Here is a 20,888-nt window from a genome sequence, read left to right on the forward strand (position 1 = left end):
TGCATAAATACAGTATTGTATATATGCAGTACATCTAATGTATTGCATACTATACAAATATACGAAGTATAACAGTGTATTTGTAGATACCGTACATATGGGAATCTACAGTACATTAATAAAAATTTGATCAGTACGCATAGATTATTACTGCTTATGCTTAGAATTCAAATTCAAAAGTAAATAATGTTTTAGAATGAAGTTAAGAACACAATAGTATATTTTCGCTTTACAATGAACCTACGCGTACAGTATATAGATTGGTAAATCGTAAATTAGTATCTCGTAGGTACAGTACCTTTAATTTAAGTAAAGTATGCTGTATGTATGAGTAGATACAAGGTATTCTGTATCGTTACTATCACGTTTTCGTAACTATAATAGTATATGACTACGTGAATATATCTAGAGTACTTCCAGAATCATATTACCGTATATCTCCCTTCGTGAATTTCTGGTTTGATAAAATTACAATCACATAACAGAAATTTCGAAATGTCCTAGTTTTATCAGAATTTTGGATAACCAACTGGAAAAGTAGGCAAAAGTGAATTAAACGAGATAAACACAATGGGATCTGGAATAAGTGGGAGAATTGATCATCCCCAAAAGAAGTTTTCCAGTGAAAATAAAAAGAATTCAACTGCAATTAGAGATTACATTTCCCAGTTAGAAAAAAGTTTGAAAGAAGGACAAGAAACGATTTTGGTAAAAACCGAACAAGTTAAAAGGTTGGAAGACGCAGCAGCAGATAAGGACGAAAAAATATCAAACCTAAACATAGAGATTCGTAAACTTAAAGTTGTGCTATCACAACTGGAAAATGTATTATCGGACAATAAAATTGTCAATAAGTCGTATGGCTTTGAGGCCATGAAAAAAATTTCTGAAGCGATTTCGTCAGCTAATGGCCATGATAATGCGAGTATCCTAAAAGTAAAGAGATCTAGAGGCAAGAAGGTTGGCGTTTCGGGAGAGACAACCGCTATCAAATTGAAAGATGGTAAAGCATCGTTAAGAATGGATTTCAAATATTACAGTAAAGACACCAGGTAAACAATTATAATCATAATAAACGCTGATCATTGAATTTTACTGTATTAATATGTATTCTTGTAGATTTCGTAGCATGATAATGTATCATATTTACCGCAAAACTGATCAAATACCACGTATTTGAAACAGTTGTCGCTCCGCTTACTCAAAAAACGTATGCGACAGTAACAAGATGAAGATCTATGTTTTGAAATGTTGAAGCCTGAACCAATAGCAGTCAGCTCTATACTTGGACATTTTATTACATGCAGTCTATTTGCTGAGACTTTTCTTTAAGCATAATCATACTCGTATAATGTAATGTAGTATATAACATACGTTAATTTGATCATTGTAGCAGTCGTACATTATAAGCAACTAGCGCAGTATATTCTCAAGTATTACTATATCTTTTACAGTAAGTAACAAATTTTTACTTGTATTCTGGTTATTTTTCAGTAATAATTAATTTCTTACAATTAAGATGAATATACAAGAAAATTTGCGAAAATAGTGTCTAACTTAAATTGTCTGATTTTCCAGCTGTAGGCAGCTAATAAGAAGAGTCATTCTAGAAAACGACTTCATGAAACATTTACAAATGCCACAAGTTCAAGAAATCGTAAAATGCATGTATCCATGTACTTTTAATGAAAGCGATATAATTATACGCGAAGGAGAGTACGGGAATAGACTGTACGTTACGGCCGGTAAGTTCTCACGGCGGTATGCTATATATAAATTTTGTACGGTTGCTGGTACCATAGTATGTGTAGTATTGTGGTTCTGCGCATCTGTTATGTCGACGTTACCATAGAAACTTACTTTCTTAATTAACAGAGGGAAATTTCGAGATAACAAAAGATGGAACCCTCCTGACTAAAGTTGGAGCTGGGGTAGCTTTTGGGGAATTAGCAATATTATATAATTGTAGGAGAACAGCGACTATTACTGGTAATAGGATTCATTACTTTTTTGAAAACTCTTTAGTGTATTCTAAAAGTTAAACTATATCTTATCCTTCGTAATAGCTACAACAAAGTGTAAAGTATGGGCTATAGACCGCGAAGTATTTCAAATGATTATGTTAAAAACCGGAATAGCGCAACACGAGGAACATATGCAATTTTTGGAAAGGTATCTGATTTACGGACTTTATTTTCAATACTTGCAATTGCGATGAGACCTGCTGAACGAAGAACTGAAATCTAAAAATAGCGTTCCTCTACTGAAACACCTACCTGCCGGAAAGCTCGCTAAAATTGCTGGTGTACTAGATGTTGTAAGTATATTGCTGTCGTTTAACTGTTTCATTTGGACTATGAATCAAATATCATGACAAGAAGGTTGACCCGTGTAGAATTACTATAAGCAAGAGGAGTACATTGTCCGTGAAAACGAAACAGGAGATACATTTTACATAATTAAGAAAGGAGAGGTTGGATAATATCAAAATTTAATACAAGATTTGATACAGTTGACCAATTATCCTTGATATTTTTTAATGTATGTTTATAAAGGTAATTGTAACGAGACGAATGATTGAAAAGAATAGTGACGTCTTCGTTCGTACTCTTGTTCGAGGGGACTATTTTGGCGAAAGAGCTTTACTTAGGTACATCAACTGTAATATACCGGACATGATTTTTTTACTTATGTATTACTGAAGAATGAACTCTTATTTGCGCACGAAAATAGTGAGGAAAGAAGGACAGCAAATATTATCGTCCAAAGTTCAGAAGTTGAATGTTTTGTATTAGATCGCGAGTGTGTACCTCACCAATAAATTATAATTTATTTACAAAATGAAATTAAAGAATTATACAACTCGATTATATATTCTATGAATTTTGTTTTAGAGATTTTACACAGTTGATAGGTAATCTCGATGAATTGAAGGAGAAAGATTATCATGATGAAGTCTACAGAGGAACTAAGCTGGCTATTAGGTAAAAATGGCTAAAACGATTTCTGATTGCGATCATAATTCTACAATTCTGAGATCATACGATCTGTCCATCTCGTAATTTAAATATTACACATTATTACAACCTTAAATAAATTTAAACCTCAGAAATCCATCATCCACAACCAATGAATATAGCGAACTAGAGTTAAATGATTTTGAACAAATTGCAACTCTAGGAATGGGAGGCTTTGGCAGAGTGGAATTGGTAACTTTGACTGCTGTATGATATTGAACAATACTGTTACTATTCATAATACAAATTTTTTCCGAAAGGTGACACTAGTGAAAGATAAATCGAGATCATTTGCGTTAAAATGTATGAAGAAAAGACATATTGTGGAAACAAAACAGCAGGAGCACGTTTTCTCTGAGAAGAAGTTATTAACGGAACTAACTTCTCCGTTTGTCGTGAAGTATGATATTACATAAATTTATTATGATTTTTAACTGAAGTTTGTACGTAGAATTTTAATTAGTCCTTTATTTCTATGTAGATTATATAGAACCTTCAAGGATAAAAAATTTGTATACATGTTGATGGAAGTCTGTTTAGGTGGTGAATTGTGGACCATCTTAAGAGACAGGTATATATTTTTAATGGGCATAATTTGGATGTAAGTCTACTCCGTATGTTGTTTGTCCATGAACTGAAAATAATGATTTTATTAATATACATAATAACAGAGGAAATTTTGATGAGAATAGCACGAGATTTTTTACCGCTTGCGTGGTAGAGGCATTTGATTATCTCCACGTCAGAGGAATAGTTTATAGGGATCTTAAGGTATTATTCCTTATTATGTAATTGTAATGGTAAACTTGACTCTTAATCAACTATTAGAGTTTTGATTCTATGCAAATTGTACAATACATATATCATACATTTAGCATATAATCAAAACTCTAATAGTTGATTACGAGTCAAGTTTACCATTACAATTATTTGTACATTTTGCATAGAATCAAAACTCTAATAGTTGATTAAGAGTCAAGTTTACCATTACAATTATGGAATTACGCTAAAATATTCGAATTTTATTTTCGTTCTATCCTTCCTATCAGCCTGAAAATTTGCTCTTAGACTCAATCGGCTATGTAAAATTGGTAAGTTATACTTAACGAATTAAAGTAGAAGGCTGATGTGAAATGGAGAAATGAAATTATTAAATGCATCTAAGAATTTAGTCAATTTTATTAGGTCGATTTTGGTTTTGCTAAAAAAGTCGGACTCGGAAGTAAAACTTGGACATTTTGTGGGACACCCGAATATGTATCTCCAGAAGTAATTTTAAATAGAGGCCATAACTTTTGTGCTGATTACTGGGGCTTAGGGATTTTAATTTTCGAATTATTAACTGGAAGGTTAGCGTTAAATCAGGTCTACCAAAATTGATCGTATTTTGTAATAACATGCAATTTATTTAACTAGCCCACCCTTTACATCCGATGACCCGATGAAAACATATAATTTAATACTGCGAGGCATAGATCGCGTCGATTTTCCGCGAAAGATTGGCAAAAATGCGCAAAACTTAATCAGAAAATTGTGCAAGTACTAAAAGACATTTAATATGTAATATTTAAGTAACTTATAAATAAGACTTACATACAAATATCGCATTCAATAGAGAAAACCCGGCAGAAAGAATAGGTTATCAAAAGAACGGTATTAAAGACATTCAGAAGCACAAGTACGACTTTTCTGTGTACGACTAGTCGTAGGAAAAACATTTGTAAAACACATTTAACTAAACCAATGTAAACTATTTAGGTGGTTTCAGGGATTTGATTGGAACGGTCTAAGAAAACGGGAATTAAAGTCGCCCATGCAACCAACGGTAAAATTTGTTTTTAATTTTTGAAATAAATATGGAATGGATTTCTTTAAATTATAGATACGTTCACATTAACTATAAATTCCTATAGATTAACGGTCCATTAGACCATTCAAATTTTGATACCTTTGATCAAAGCAATGAGCTACCGACAGACGAGACTAGTGGATGGGACGATAACTTTTAACAAAAATATGTTGCTTATTATTGAAATTTACGTTCGTTATTTACGTACGAGTACGTATACTGCAGATGTGTTATTAACGATTTTATATACTTATATATATGTGTGTTTATATAAATTAAGCAGCATATTATACTGTAAGTATAAAATTAAAAATGATTGTCGTGTTGACTACTTATCTTCAATTTTCTCGTAAACTGTTTTTATAGTTTTAATTCGAAACTAAAACTACGTTATTGTTACAAATTTTTAGCTTTACAAGAAAAACTAAATCGAAATATTGTACAAGCCTGTATAAACACTTTTTCTACATATTACATTGTTATTTGCTTAAAAGAATTCAGAAGTTTTATTAAATCAAAATCTATAGGTAAAATTTTGAACCGTATATCCTTGTTTTTTTAACCTAATCCTGATAAATGACATACATTCTAAAGAACTGAAGGGGTATGGCGCTAGTACTTGATGTTTTTTAATACGTTCAACGCAATCAATTAAAAAGCTAAGCGAGGTCATCACAGTACTGCAGCTAGCTATGCCTGCTACAGACAGGTTTTTAATGAATAATCTACCGCATATTATTTTTTGTTTTGAAGAATAACATCAAATACATGTCAGTTAAACATTAAAATACAATATTACTTAGTTGATAATTGATTCTACATCCGTTCATCTTCCGCCGAAGTGTCCTAGGTGGATAAGAAACTGTACTTTATTATACGATTTTAAATTGTAGTGGCTAGGTGTTTTTAAACTTAAAAAATTCGAAACTGTACTTATTTGAAAACACTTGATGGTAGTAGCTAAGAGTTTTTAACTTTAATTAAAATAGATACAGTACCATGTTTACGCACTTAATAGTAGTAGCTAGGCGTTTTTAACTTTACAAATTCTAACCTTCCTTCCGCCACAGCATGATCCACTGTGCCTGCCTGCACAGGAAGCTGCAATGCCCGCACATACTACGGCAACAACGGAAAGTGCTAATGCCATCATTAACAATGCTAATTGAAGCCCTTCATAATCTGCTGTAGTGTATTGGTATACGATGATACCTATAGTTATTGTAGATACCATTACGACATATGATGAAAGTGCCATGAAAGCTGTCTCCTGGAAAAAAGTCAGACAATTCAGGTTATTCAGAATCTACCCTGTAAAAATGAGAGTAACGATTGTTTTCTCTCACCACTTGCTCTGATCTTATATCAGCGGCATTTATTCCGAACCCGCCCGTAACACACAGCTATGATTGAGAAATTTTGAGTTTATAATAGAATTTTCCCATATATTATTATGAATAGAAAATTTAATTTCTAAATGGTAAATTACCAAGCAAGCTAAATAAATTGCCATTGTTACGTGTATCTTGAAAGAAATTGTAAGTAGATAAATTAAGCCGATCAACAGTAATGATAGCCCATTAATAAGCATCAGGCAGCCTAATCTAAAATTAATCACATCATAGATATTCCTCGACAGATAGGCTTTGCCGAAAGACCAACTTTGGATTCTTAATTGGCGCTCAACTGCCGTAGTTGTATATGAAGTAGAAATTAGGCAGTATATCGTAATTGAAATGAGTGGACAGTAAATTCCGAAAACGTTTGAATTAACTCCATTATAGTAAATTCTGCGGGTAAGTTCGTAAGTTGAATGAGTTATTGCCATAATAGTAACAGTTCGACATAACCTTGAGGTAACAAGAAACCATACAAGCTATACAAAACAATCAAGGGCGATTGCATAAGTCTCTTAAAATAACTGTGTTTATTTTGATTTAACACAAAATTCAATAAACTTACTACTCCTGGCTTCCTCCTTTTCACTTTTAGTAAACCGAGGTAACTGCTAGACATGAACTACGTTCACAAATAAAATTTAGAGTAAAAAAATCCAGTCACGATAACAATTGATTGTTTATGACAGGCATTTTGATTTACCAAAATGGCATCAATGACTGCAAAGGAAGCGAAGTGTCCATCCAACACGAAAATGCTGGTAATACCTATTATGAATAGCAATACGCCTCCAACGCCTTGCATAATAGCCATTTTTATTTCACTTTTATGACGAACATTGATCGTTGTGGCCGTGGTGACCGGACCAACAAATGATTTTGCAATTACATTGGCTTGAAATGCTGTCATACGAGAAGTACTGTAACGGCAGATGTTATCTAAAATTTTCACATTATATAGAATTGCACTCATGCTGGCTATGAAACAAACTATCGCTAGCGCACAAATAATTGGAGGCATTACAAATGAATTTGTCGTGTTCCTATGTACAATATTTACAACAATCACGTAACCGTAACGGACAACATCCACGCAGCAATAAAATCCGGATATTACTGAAAATGTTACTATTCCAGTTAGCTAAAAAGATGGAAAAGTAGAATACGTGTAAGAATATACATTAAAATATAATGTGCCCAAATTGTGGTTACCATTGCACTAGTCGCTCGTTTCCTTGAATTTATACTGCAAATCCCGGATGTAAACAACTATTACACGAAAGAAAAATTTCTCAGGTGCTATCTCAAAAACTGATAAAACTTCACATACAGATTCCATACCGCAGAACTTAAAAATCCTGTATATATCATGTTATGATTTGAAATTTTCATTTGAGGTATTGGAGCCATAGCCAGAGAAACAAACATACCGATAACTTCTATTAAGCTGAGTATTACCTGGCTATAGCCGATTAATAATGCCATCTTTTCCATTACAAAAATAATTTCGTATTATCAGAAATCGTTTTCGAAAAAGTAAGATAAAAACAATATATTTTATTTGACTTCGGTCTTCGAAGAGCGTCTGTTCATATATAAAAATTTGTTTACTTTCACAATCTGGCTTAAAAGTGATGTCATAAAAGTTTATAAATAGCCATCAATAATACCAATCGCCTCTACATGCGCACATAGATACCTTTAAAACAAAACTTTTTTTATAAAAATTAAGAACTTGAGGGAAGCCAAGTGTTTACCTCTACTTGCAGGAAATAAGTGAATTTGGACGGAAATTGCCAAATCACTATTTTTAATGAGAGACTTCCCAGAACATCGACTGTTTTTTTAAGTTTTATTCAGTAGTCCTCATTTGAGTAGAAATCTAAACAAATTCTGCAAGAGACATTAATCGCGAATTTCGTTATTTACAGTTGATCGTATGTTCCCATCAGAATGCTTTAAATATAACATTAATTAATCTCTGGATAAGAAATTGGAAGAGGTTTGTAAAATTAGCACGTCGTGGTCGAGTCATAACTATCCTGATCAGTTTTTGCATCTACGGAAGATATTGGGTGTTCTTTTGATTGTTATACTTGCATCCTTTGGTCATGGCTCTTGATCATGTGTTTTACGGAGGAAGCCATGCACTAATTAGTTGCATGTGTTTTACCATGATGGCTATAAACATGGCTCTTAATGTTAGTAAGAATGCAAATGATGAGCCGCCGGTAACCGGATTATCGCTTCAATTAGTAACAGTAAGTACAGTAGCTGTAGTCGCTGTCTGCTCCTGTAATATTAATTCCAGGTCGTGTTAATATTATATTTTTTTAGCAATCTATACTTCGCTTGCTGCATTTGCCTGTAAACAACATTCCAAAGTAGCATTTCTAGTAAGAAATGGATATTTTTTTAAAATATATGTCATGAATTGCTTTAGTGAACACAAAGAATATTGTAAATTAAATTTTATAGGTCCAATCAGTGATTGTCTTTAACGTAGTCAGTATTGGCGCTGCAATCCTATTTGAAGTTGAAGTTCTTAGGTTTTGGTGCCAGACAGAAGCATCAGATGATAGCAGAATAATCACTTTACTAATTATAAATTCAGTTTTTTTTATCGTTGGTATTGTGGCTTCGTCTTGTAGTATTAAGAAATACTTTTACTTTTTAAAAGAAAGCATCGAAAGTGCAGCGTTTGAAGAAAGCAGAAATACAGAAGTCAATGACGTTATCAATCCCAATTTTCGTAATAGGCCCTTAAAGCTAAAGAACATACACAAAACAGCAACGGCTCGACTTATTATCTGTAGCAGTTTATTAGCTGCAATGAGTATTATGTCTACGTTTTTAAACTTGCACTTTGCAAATTTGCCCGGGCTGAATTGTGTTTTGGTTTGTGATTTCCTATATTAATTTTTTTGCATTTTTTTAATTATTGTATAGCCAATAATTATTAGATTTTAAGTTTATTTAATTTGTACAGGTAGTTTCTACGTCTGTAACCGGAATATTGGTAGTAACAACCAATGAGTTTGTAAGAGCATTTTTATAGATATCTTTAAGATCTACTATATAGTTTCAAAGATCCCTTTGTGATCACTACGATATTTACAGAAGTTCAGATTTCCTTAAATTTAAATCAAATTTTCGTTACTATCATTTTCATTAATGAGATAAATTACCTGAGGAATTCGCGATTCATAGTACACTTTGGTATCGTTTGCTGAAATATTGGCATCGTGCAGTATAAAGTAGCTTAATATTATGTAATAATATCATAATTATCAATAATCTGAAGACGTGCAGCTATACGATATTAACGCTGACGTAAAATTCTTTATTTACACAATATTTTTCTTCACTGCATGTAGGTTATTTGGCTATTGGTTTTATCAAGATTTACCCAGACTATAACAGCTATATCCCTGATCATATTTTCACTAAATTTTCTTACCTATTTAACTTCCGGGATTTTATATGTTTTTCATATTCTTATTAGTACATTCACAGTTGTTATTGTGTCAATTTCCTGCGCTGTAACTACGCGTGAATCATTGGCAATTGAAAAAAACATAAATATCACTGAGTGGCGAACGTATGTAACTCACAGCCAAAACTGGAGAGAGGGAAATCTTATCTTCGTGTATCGAGCTGCTATTTCATCTATAGTAACAGGAATAACACTAAGCATTTTTATGGTCTTTCAACAATATATTTTAAATAAATACTATGGCATCTCCTTAAATTTCCTTTTGGCAGCTTTTGTATGGGTTAAGAATTATTTTGATAGTATAACTCATATAATTAATCTTAAAACGAAAATAAGTAAAAGTACTATATTCTATATTTAAGGCTCTAACATCGGGAAGATTTGGACTATATGCAGTATATTCTAATACTAAGTCAATCGTAAGATATTTGTGCACTATAAAATACTAACTAAAGTAAATAGGAAATTATTTATATAATCTGAATCAGTATATTCTAACGACTTTCTTTACTTATTCTTTTCTCTAGGGGACCATTTATTCTCTATTTGCTGCTCAGACTATCTTTCTGGGGATAATTAGTTTCAGTCTCTCTATTTATCAATATTTCTGCTATGATGTCAGTATGCCCGAAGCTCTGCCATCATTTATCCTAACAAACCTTGGCATAGCAGCAATTGTGATACCAAATGTTATCGGGTTACTGAAAATTTCGAATCAATTTCTAAAATAGCCGCTCACATGTAAATTTGCAAATGATTCCGTCTAGAATGAAAGAATACTTCCTTGAATAAAATTATGTCTCACATACTGTACTTTTACCGTACATACTCTATAAAATCAGAACTTTCCATTTTCTTTTCATTAATAGTTAAAAGAAACACGAAACCCGCTGGAATTGTAATAATCAAATAATTTAGCTGTTTTTAAAAGTATAACGCAGCAGTTGGCTGAGCGATCCAGACTGACATATACATTAATAATATTAAATAAAGATTTTTGGAAGATTTTATTTGCTTTAATATACTACGATAGGGGATAATTCGCATAGTCAGTAAGTATTGTATAGGACGAAAAACCATAATAATTCGCTAAAGGCTATATATACAGTTTGCTAATTAAATTAAGTAGAAAGCTCTACGTCATTGAGCAGAAGCCATTTACTTTTTAAAAGTATTGCCTTTGTTTTGATTATTATTAGAAAAGCATTTAAGAAGGAATTGCAACAGTTTTCGAATATTTTTATAGCTCTATAGATACCGTGGTCATATACTGTAAGCTGTAGCAGATATGTTGATATTTATTTTCTTAACGAAAAATAGCAGAAAGCTTCCCTGATTGTCATTGAACAGAACCCCTTCGCAGATATGACCTATTTGCTAAGTAGGATTTAATGATTAAAAAGTATTTAAGAATGAATTGGGACAGCATTGAGATGTTTTTATAATGCTTACTGATTGGAATCACATGTCATGAAGGATGACAAAACGCCAATCTTCAACTGCTATTATTGATTACGGCCTAAAATAACAGTAATGGAGTATTAAGTACTATATTTAGAATTAGGCATTTAATAGGATAAGTAATAAGGGTCGATCATATTAATTATCAATTGGATCGTCAGCTGTTTGAAATAAGAATTATTGTAACCTTGGTACTGTAATAGGAATATTAATAAACCATAAAAGAAAGATTAATCGTGAATTAACATCATTAACTCACAATTGATCTCTCATCCCATTCTAAATCTTGTATAATTAATTAGTCATTAATAAGCGCTTATCCCAGTAAATGCGGTAGTTAGTTCTGGCGATAAATCTTTGATGCTGTTAACACGAATGTGATTCTAATTATAATAATTAGTACTCTTTAATATTCTTATAGGCCTTACTTAAGTTAATAACCGTCGTATAGTACATACAGTATATCAGTTGATTCTAACGATTAACTCTTTGATGATATCGATACGAAACATTATTCTAATAATTAATACTATTCTAATACTAGTACATCAATATACTTGATCTATGATAACCATAGCTTGATAGTGATTATAATTATTAATCTTCCTGATTCTATTTCTGTAATTTTCATTTCTCAATAATAAATATATTTATAAATGTAATCGACGCTCGATAGCTATCATCAAATAGTACTTAATTACAATTGCTATACCATTATAGGACTATAACTTAATAACTATTAATTAATAATGCTAATTCTTAACTGATGCTTGATAACGTCGTAATTTGGTTCTAGTAACTATAAACAGTACTATAGACCGTACAGTGTACTGTACAGTACGTACAGTACAATACAGTACCGTACCGTAGATACAGTATTTTTGCATCACGTACCATACCGTACACTGTACTGTACAGTGCTATCATTGAATGAAAGTCATGTGATTATCATGTTATTTACGCACACGCACTGGATAAGTGATTACACAGCGTCTCTACGACCTTTCTTTTAACAGTATCGCGCACTGTAATTTGTTAAAGTTAAAGTTAAGAGCAAGGATCCTTTTAAAATCAGCATTCGCTGTGTTAAACTTGCGATTATAATCATTCAGTTTTACCGTTTACCGAAGAACACCGCACCTCATATTGGCGATGAAATTAAAGTTGGCTATTTTTCTCTCTGTATTCATCGCAGTATTTTCAGGTGATAAAATGTTGAGTTATTCTGTCTGTGTTGTTTCTTAGAAATTATTCATGAACGGTTTTATTTCTTGATTATATTCGTACTGTCTACATTTTTATCGCACAATTTATTGTGAAAAACCTACAAGATGACGGACAGATAATCTTAATTTATTGACCTAACCATTAGCGGCTAGGAAATATACTGTAGTATACTACACGTCGTACACGAGCATAATTACAGTTGTTGAAGGATTTTGTTAGTTATTGGTATGTTGTCATGGAACCGTGATCAGTATAGTTAGTGTAGCATTGTAACAACGAAACAAATCTGGTTTCTGTGGTGCTTAATATATAACATTAGATGTACAATACTACTCATACAGGCTTGTCATTAGTGGCTGAAACCATTTGCCAACAGCAATGAATGACTATACTGTGCTGCATGACAATGTTTTACACAAAATGGTTCATTATAGTATAGAGTGTCTACAATGGTTTATAGATATACCCATGATATACTCTTTAATATTATTATGTTTTGATTTTGTTATGCTTAAGCATCTGTACGTGGAACGGCTGAAAATAGTAACGCCTGCAACTCGTGTAAGAAATCAGTGGAGAATGCTGTGGAATTCCTAAATAAAACATCTACTCGGGTAAGAATTGTTAGAGGATTTCAAACTGCAATTTTGAAGTGTTTTTAGCACGCCGCATACATCGTGTAATCATCTATAGCTATACGTACACCTAGTTTAAAACCGCAGCCTTTGATTTATAATTGTGGCGTTGCGTTAAACGTAACGTAGAAGGAGTTATGGCAATCCTGGTTTCACGTACACGTTCACTGTGTCGTAAAACTTGAAGCCTTCCAGAATCTTATTAATTAAACATTACTAATACACGATCTAAATTCTTTCAGAAAGAAGTACTGAAATTCTTTGATGGTTTCTGCTCGTCACTAAATTTTATTGAAGCTGCCGTTGTAAATTTTAACCTTTCGACTTTGTTCTTGTAGTACTGTAGTGTTATATAATTGAAGATTCTATTCACCTAAACCTGTTTTTATCTTCATTTTTAAATCTAGTGCAAAAACTTCGTAGCTAAGTACGAACCAAAAATATTATTATTTCTGACCAAGACTATCGTGAGTAATTTACCACCATAATTATTAAAAATAGAGCAATGGAATGCATATGTTTTCTTCTTATGACATTATGGCATTTGATTATTCTGTAACTATCATTGAGTTTCAACTTACCTAAGGTTTTCATGATATTTATAAACCTGCGACGCTAAGATTTTGTTAACGAAATTCACACTACTACAATTTAGTTACGGAAAACTTAATTTTATAGAATCCCAGCACATTATGTCAGACTTTGGGGATGTGCAGTAACAGTGCACTTCCCTTAGTCAAACTTTTTCAAGCTAAATCACTACAAAGCCAAGAAAGATCTAATGCCGTGTCACAGCCTGAGGTATGTAGTTAAGCTAAAATGAAAGTTCTTACTGTCTTTGTGCTAGTATTATTATCGTAATGTAATGTACGGATTATGACGACCTAGTGATAGCAAATTTAAGATCTTCTTTACGATTTGAAATTCTAAGCTAAATGACAATCTATAAATTTAAGATACAAGTATATATGATTAGTTGTAATCCCTTTACCAACAAAAACGTAGTTCAAAGATTCAGTTAATTGCTACGTACTACTACAACCAAAGCAAAAGATCCGTAGCGAATGTTACATCAACTGGCTGCAGTAACCATGAAGGTCTTTTTAAATACACAGTGAATCTTCTAGTCAATTACCACAAATTTTATTGTAACTATTGACCGACTGAGGCTATAGCAGTGTATTATACGGTGTTTACTTAAGTTAGTGCCATATAACGTATTAGAACTGTTTTTGTTGATTTTTATGGAGCAATTAGATACACAGTAACTTAGTATTTTAACTTGTAGAGAAAAAATTCTGGGGAATGTGGTACATGTGCCTTGGTCATAAACGTGATAGATCAATTACTTGGAAATAATGCAACGGAGGTATGCATAGAATTATGAGCTCTTATACAAATACTGCTTTTATCTTGACGTTTTTTTCTCATAACATAGACCCAAATATTGCACACTGTTGATCAAGTTTGTGGTATATTTCCTAGTGATACCAGGACGACGGTATAATAGTTACATTTCGGATTAAAATGCTTTCAAAATATGTATGCGTTCAAAATTGTTAAAGTCATTTTAAAATGTTAAGTAATCATTGACTTTTGACACTACAGTATAGATTAAGCGTTACTTACTGCATACCTTGCGCGAGTGTTTTTGATCATTAAATATTTGACGCTAGTGTAAAGCATTTATGGAAGACTACGGGGCTGCTGTTCTACGACTTCTTTTTAATAAGACACCACCTAAGGAAATTTGTAGCTTGCTTGGCTTATGTTCTAATAGTAAACCAAAATTGGAAGGTACTTTATTAGCCACGTTTACCTCACGAAAGTTATTTATCTATAATTGATTAACGATAGTGCTCAAATACTATACTCATATTATAAAGAGAGTTTGTGCTCTTGACCTTACGTGAAGTATTGCAAGTTTTGGGTAATTTTTATGTTTGGTTTCTACCTATTCTAGAAAAGGTAGGCTTGTCTGGTTTATGCACAGTTTGTGAAATTGCCGTTCAGTACATCGATAGTTTACTTACGCAAAACGCAACGGAGGTATAGTTTCACTATAAGTAATTATTAGCATTATCTGTTTTTGCAAATGACATTTTTATTGTTTACAACTTTCACAAATTTTAGCAAGAAATTATTAGCACTCTTGATAAAGTTTGCAATTTCTTGCCTGGAAGCCTCGAATCCGATGTAAGCAACAAATTTTGAACGTTTCTCTAGTTACGTTGCTAACATGCTACTTTCCTTAGTGTAATACGTTCGTGAAGAAATATGCTCCAGCTGTAATTGCTTTGCTGGCTTCTGAAATTAGTAATCCAAAGGAAGTCTGTTCAGTAAGTTTGCGGTAAAAGCTTCCAAATTGTCTTGGTAGCCTTAAATTTAAAGTAATATTAGATGACAAGCAATTACATGGATTTATTACGCACTGTAGTAATTACGCGGATATACTATAATTACATGCTTTATAAGCAAGTTTATCTAAGTAGATATTAAAGCTGAAAAGTTAAGAGATGACCTAAATATCACATTTCTTGACAGTTCCTTGGGTTATGCAGCAATAGTTCTGCCCTGACTGCAGAATCTATTTCGAATATGTGTAAGAAAGGTCCGAAGGTTTGGTGCTTAAATAGTAATTTTGCAAGATTATGCAAGGTAAACATTAAAGCTAGTTATTTGTACGCATTTTGTGAAGTAACCTTCAAACAGTTCACAGTTAGCGTACCGTTGCTACAGCTAAATAATTACTCAACTGTCCTTAAATTTGAACTACTTACAACTATCTCAGCTTACTTTCAATGTCTTAAATATCTTTATTTAATATGTTTCAGGTGGAAGCCTTTTGCAAGATGCACAGTATACACTTATAACATTTTGCTGTTGATCTTATTCATTATTATCAAAATCTGAAACTTTAAATTGTTTAGCAATTACCCTTTGTTTCCTAACCATACTTCGATTCTAAAGATAGTCGTTCGCACAGGATATTGTAATCGGCAATTTAGGTGCAACATCTGCATATACAGGTGCACTTTCCGAAGCGTTTTTATTTGTAAAACGGTAGAATTCGTATTATTTCAGCAATAAACATGATTTTAATTTGGTAGTAATGGACTGTTTACTTTCATCAGTCATATAGAATGGAAAATATTTATTAGCGATAATCATACAGTAAAGTTACATTAAAGATGTAACTCTTGGCGATTAGTTTTGGCTATTGTTAAAATAACTGAAATATTCAGTTTTCTATTGAAAACTTCTGATATTGCCGAATATTTCTGCCTCTAATGATATTTTTATAGTGTTTTGTTATCCTACGATTTATGATAAGCATGTTGATTTAAATTAGTGCAACGTATGTATTAGCAACTTGCGATAACTTATAACGGCTTATGCGTGTCCTATATGCATGCAATTGAGTTTTATAGTTTTATTGTCTCTTAATAGAGCAGATATCCTATAGTGTTCTAATTGATAAATATTGGTTATAAATGGAAATTCGTTACTGAAAAAGCACGAACATAGGGAATATTAAATATAGCAAGACTTTAACTCGAGTTACCTTATCAAACCACTACCGCGTTACGACGGTTATAAATCCGAATTACGTCATATCTGGCGCTTAGCGGTATTCCAATAAAACAGTATGGTACTATGGCAGCTAGACTAACACCTAAGGCTATGCTCTTATGTATGATCATGATTAAACATCGACGATGATCTGTGAAGGAAGTGCCTTATAAAGCAATCTTTTTATTTTGAAACATGTACATGGAGATTATGTTATACTGTACAATACCCTGGAGTCGTAATGATTAGTGAGAATGAATGACATGCAGTATAGTACTGCATATACAGTGTTTATTAAGTCTTAAGTCAAAAGCAGAAGCTAGGCTTGCATAGGCAAATGTGCGCATACTGTCATAGATTTAGTACTGTAATAACCGAGTAGGTAGTTAAACGTTACGCACGATGAAGTTTTAACTTTTTGAATCTAGTTCATAATTACACTGTGTAAACCACTATTTTTAAAACATCGATTAGTAACCAATCAACTTTAATAAACGATATCTAATAGTACTTTGAAGCAGATTACAGTGTGAGTAGCTTTACTCCTGCTCTCCTTTAACAATCTTTTTGGTATGGCAAGAAATCCCTACCCTCAAAGTTTTTGGTTTGTCCGGCTTAATCGCGGAACCACTCAATGCTTTAAGATTCCAGCTTTGTGGCTCCAATTTTTTAGGGTCCTTGGCTTTAGGCAGATGAGCTTACTACGATGTGAGGTAGTTGTGAGGTATCAACAAATTTAGAAGTAGCCTTTACTAACTTTGACTGTATAGAATAATCGTTAATTACGAAAAGATAATTAGATAAACTATAAACGATAACTTTTCTGATAAAGTAAAAATGATCAATCATAACCATAAATTAAAAGATAAACTGATAAGGTGAATTACTGGACTGATTTTCTAGCGCAAAGCTTCGATTCTAATTTTGCAAATACCCTTTACTACATGTAGTATGTACTGTATCGTGCTATACTGTACAGAAAGTGCAATAATTATCGGTATGTGTACCACTTATAGATCGTTTTACTTGCTAGTTTTCTCTACAGTTCAGTAGTTCCGTATACTGTGTTGCAATTCAGTAATGCAACAGTAAGAACTCTATAAATATTAGCTTAGCGATTCATTTGAAAGCTACACATTATTAGGGAATTCACCATCACCAGTAAATTACAGAATTTTTTATTTTTTTCTGCACTGCCTCAGAGACTGATACAATCTTTTACAGTATCCCAAATCGTTAATGTACAGTACATTAATAATAATTCGGCAGTCATTCATATGGACGAGAAAAATCATAGATCCGAGAATTTGATTGATTGATTGATGTCGTATTAAAACAGTTGATCGGATAAGCTTGCAGCAGAGATAGAAGTCATGATAACGGGTAATTCGCTAATGTTTCATCTCGGTGTCGACGAAAATTATTGCAACAGTACAACGCGAGTATGAAATGTTGTTCGCATAGATTTCGATTTTTGTAATCCGCGATTATTACTGCACGATATTGTGCGAACGCAATCTTGTCAATTATAACTAAATTCTTTAAATAGTTTACTAATACGTAAGTACAGTATTAATGAATCAAAAATATTTGATTCAAACGTAAATAAGCTTATACTGTACTGTAAAATGTGCTCGATGTAACAAATTTCTCTGACGTTCATTTTTATCGTATCGTCGTTTTTACTTTATAGATTACTGTCATACATACCAAGCATGTCCAGAATATTGTGCAATACAGTATCACTGCTTATGCCCGTCATAATTACGAAAAATTGTATCTGCAAACATATAGCCTAATTGTACTCGTAACTTTAAATTATATTTATACCTATTTACTTTAGGTAAAAAGTAAGGTAAGGATAGTCGAACTTTCCAAATATTTAAAAATATTTTAATTCATTGATTATGGCATAATACTATACAAACTAAACAGTCGATGATTTCAAGATTTTAATTGAGGGTGTTCATAAAATAAGCATGCTTATTAATCAATTGATTATAAACTGCAGCACTGTATTGCTAAATTTATCTTCATAAAAATTTTTATTTACCCTATTTGATTGATTAATAATTAACAGATTACGATTCCGAAATATTTGTAATGCGTAGCAGATTGCTGTTAAGGATATCAGTTTACAGACATACAGATACAGTATGTATAGTATTTTATACAAATAATACATAAAACTTACCTTATTCACGGTAATAAATCGATCCATCCCCCAGCTACATTGCTGCGATAGCCACAGTATAAAGCTTAGCTAGTAGGCCGTGGATAGACTATATACAAACGTTCTCAGACACGTCAAAGCTATATTCTGCGTACATCTTGTAAAGCAATTTCTGAAACACGAGACAATGTCAACCATGATCGAGCTAATGAATCATGCCTCCATAGGAATGACTTTGGTGGCATTATTACTTATTACAATTGCTGTGTTTTATGTTATGTCAACCGAGCGTAAGGTAGTTCGAATGTTTTTAACCGTTACTCTTTACTCGTAGCAGAATCGATAAACTTAAATTTTCTGTTCGTTCATCAATTTGTAACTATAGTCAGGCAATAACCTATTGTAAGTATTGCCTTTCTATAGTGCATTGCAAAATCTTGTAATTATAGACAACGATAAATATCTTTTTAAATTAAACACGTTGCCTGATTTAATTTAGGAAAAATCTAAACAGAGATTGCGAACAGTACTACCAAAGAGAAATTTCATGAGCGGTCCTATAAAGTGGAGGACTAGTAAGCCGGACTTCAGCGAACTCGATCGACTCTTCATGAACGAAAAAACCAGAAATCACAAGGAGGATTCTCTTGAAATTACGGTAGAAAATTTAGTGAAGACATGGGAGATGGAGGCTTCTCACAAAGTACTCGTCAAGGTTAATTAGACTTAAAAATGATTTTGTCTAATTTCCAGTGTTCTGTGTCAGTGAATTATTGTAACTATAACCATTCAAGGCTTTTAGTTCTAGTAATGTTAATTAGAGTGCAATTGCTCTCAGCTTTGATGCATATATTAATTAGGATTGGAAATCGGTTGATACCCAAAAATTTTGCCTACGAACGAATAAGGGTAAAAAATTTAGTGTAGAAAACTTAATCAAACTCGGAAGTTATAACTGCTTGATGCAAGGTCAGCCCCTCTATGATGCCAATACTCATACTTTCCAGTCCTCTCATGAAAATTTTCGAGGGGCATTTCGAGATGGATTTTCTTGGGAAGTCCTCGATGTTTACTCAGGTATATTTTAATACATGTTTTATATGAGTGATAAGGCAACACTTTAGTGATGGCATGTACTTTAATATTCGCTAAAACGCTGTGCTGCTTTTATCATCTTCAGCACAGTATAAGGTTGAGAATTTAAAATGAAATGTTCGATTTTTAGGTCCTCCAGTGGTTGCATTTACCTGGAGACACTGGGCAAAATGGAATGGATCGTACAAAGGTAACCCTCCCTCGGGGAAAACTTTGGAAATGTTTGGCGCTGCAGTTGTTCGAGTTAATCAGAAAATGCAAATTGAAGATCTAGATGTCTACTATGATCCAAATCAAATTTTGGTACCATTAAATAATTTAAAGGGTTCCTGTAACACATCCAGTTAATATTAAAATAGTCATAAAGATTTAGTATGCAAAATTGTGATTCATTCTTGCTTTATCATTAGTTTTTGCGTATCACATAGTAAGCGGCACAACACTTTATTGTGAATATTGATAACTACAATGCTTGTAATCCAATTTTCATATATAAATGATTCACTCTTAATAACTTACGAAGGATGGACTAAGTATTTGTCGGCTTTTACACCTTTAGCGTACTTATTACATTGAAGGAATTGTAAGCTTTGCTAAATTTGTTAATTATTTAATCAGATTTATTCTCTAACCTAATACGATACGTAATGCATACGCAAGACATACGTTAACATTATGATAACTAGCTTCTTAAATTACCGAATATCGTGATTAATATGACTGATTTCATGTTATAAATTTCTTCGGATATAACTTTGCTGCGTTATAAATATCGTACTAACATCTCCTTTATGTAGTGCTGAAGCACTTTGGCCATAGTAGTGATCTAAAAAGAATTAAAGTCTCTGTAAATTAAATAAATGTGGCAATTTAGTTCTACCTATTGATACGTAAGCATTTAATAACTGATAGTTATTGCAGCCTGTCTGAATCGTATCGATCTTTGATATGTCATGAGCGTATCA

General features: G+C 32.5%; 5 protein-coding genes across 5 annotated transcripts; 4 read left to right on the plus strand and 1 right to left on the minus strand.

Moving 5' to 3' along the window:
- Positions 1 to 1,582: 1,582 nt before the first annotated feature.
- Positions 1,583 to 5,026, plus strand: TRIADDRAFT_30166 (uncharacterized protein; the record flags this gene model as incomplete). The annotated part of the gene is made up of 18 exons (XM_002115669.1): positions 1,583 to 1,745; positions 1,876 to 1,989; positions 2,067 to 2,172; positions 2,254 to 2,317; positions 2,396 to 2,473; positions 2,556 to 2,650; positions 2,734 to 2,804; positions 2,897 to 2,984; positions 3,110 to 3,209; positions 3,278 to 3,417; positions 3,499 to 3,588; positions 3,689 to 3,788; positions 4,067 to 4,108; positions 4,203 to 4,366; positions 4,434 to 4,556; positions 4,633 to 4,695; positions 4,776 to 4,842; positions 4,931 to 5,026. Coding segments are annotated over 18 exons (1,764 nt in total), but the record flags the coding sequence as incomplete, so codon positions are not given.
- A 656-nt stretch (positions 5,027 to 5,682) lies between these two features.
- On the minus strand, positions 5,683 to 7,236 carry TRIADDRAFT_59673 (uncharacterized protein; the record flags this gene model as incomplete). The annotated part of the gene is made up of 5 exons (XM_002115808.1): positions 5,683 to 5,712; positions 5,921 to 6,136; positions 6,213 to 6,269; positions 6,829 to 6,885; positions 6,967 to 7,236. The coding sequence occupies 5 exons, from the start codon at positions 7,234 to 7,236 to the stop codon at positions 5,683 to 5,685; spliced, it is 630 nt and encodes a 209-aa protein (XP_002115844.1).
- Positions 7,237 to 8,452: 1,216 nt separating this feature from the next.
- TRIADDRAFT_59674 (uncharacterized protein) lies at positions 8,453 to 10,335 on the plus strand (the record flags this gene model as incomplete). Its single annotated transcript, XM_002115670.1, has 5 exons — positions 8,453 to 8,524; positions 8,742 to 9,161; positions 9,253 to 9,303; positions 9,641 to 9,864; positions 10,287 to 10,335. The coding sequence occupies 5 exons, from the start codon at positions 8,453 to 8,455 to the stop codon at positions 10,333 to 10,335; spliced, it is 816 nt and encodes a 271-aa protein (XP_002115706.1).
- A 3,455-nt stretch (positions 10,336 to 13,790) lies between these two features.
- On the plus strand, positions 13,791 to 16,187 carry TRIADDRAFT_64206 (expressed hypothetical protein; the record flags this gene model as incomplete). The annotated part of the gene is made up of 9 exons (XM_002115671.1): positions 13,791 to 13,883; positions 14,371 to 14,451; positions 14,521 to 14,583; positions 14,759 to 14,879; positions 15,046 to 15,131; positions 15,216 to 15,278; positions 15,338 to 15,421; positions 15,627 to 15,740; positions 16,057 to 16,187. The coding sequence occupies 9 exons, from the start codon at positions 13,791 to 13,793 to the stop codon at positions 16,147 to 16,149; spliced, it is 798 nt and encodes a 265-aa protein (XP_002115707.1). The 3' UTR covers positions 16,150 to 16,187.
- A 3,188-nt stretch (positions 16,188 to 19,375) lies between these two features.
- Positions 19,376 to 20,271, plus strand: TRIADDRAFT_29994 (uncharacterized protein; the record flags this gene model as incomplete). The annotated part of the gene is made up of 3 exons (XM_002115672.1): positions 19,376 to 19,543; positions 19,689 to 19,905; positions 20,054 to 20,271. 3 exons carry the CDS (start codon positions 19,376 to 19,378, stop codon positions 20,269 to 20,271), a joined length of 603 nt encoding a protein of 200 aa, XP_002115708.1.
- Between the last annotated feature and the right edge of the window lie 617 nt (positions 20,272 to 20,888).

This window comes from Trichoplax adhaerens, genomic scaffold (genome assembly GCF_000150275.1).
Source record: "Trichoplax adhaerens TRIADscaffold_12 genomic scaffold, whole genome shotgun sequence".
In the NCBI taxonomy this organism is placed as follows: Eukaryota; Metazoa; Placozoa; class Uniplacotomia; order Trichoplacea; family Trichoplacidae; genus Trichoplax; species Trichoplax adhaerens.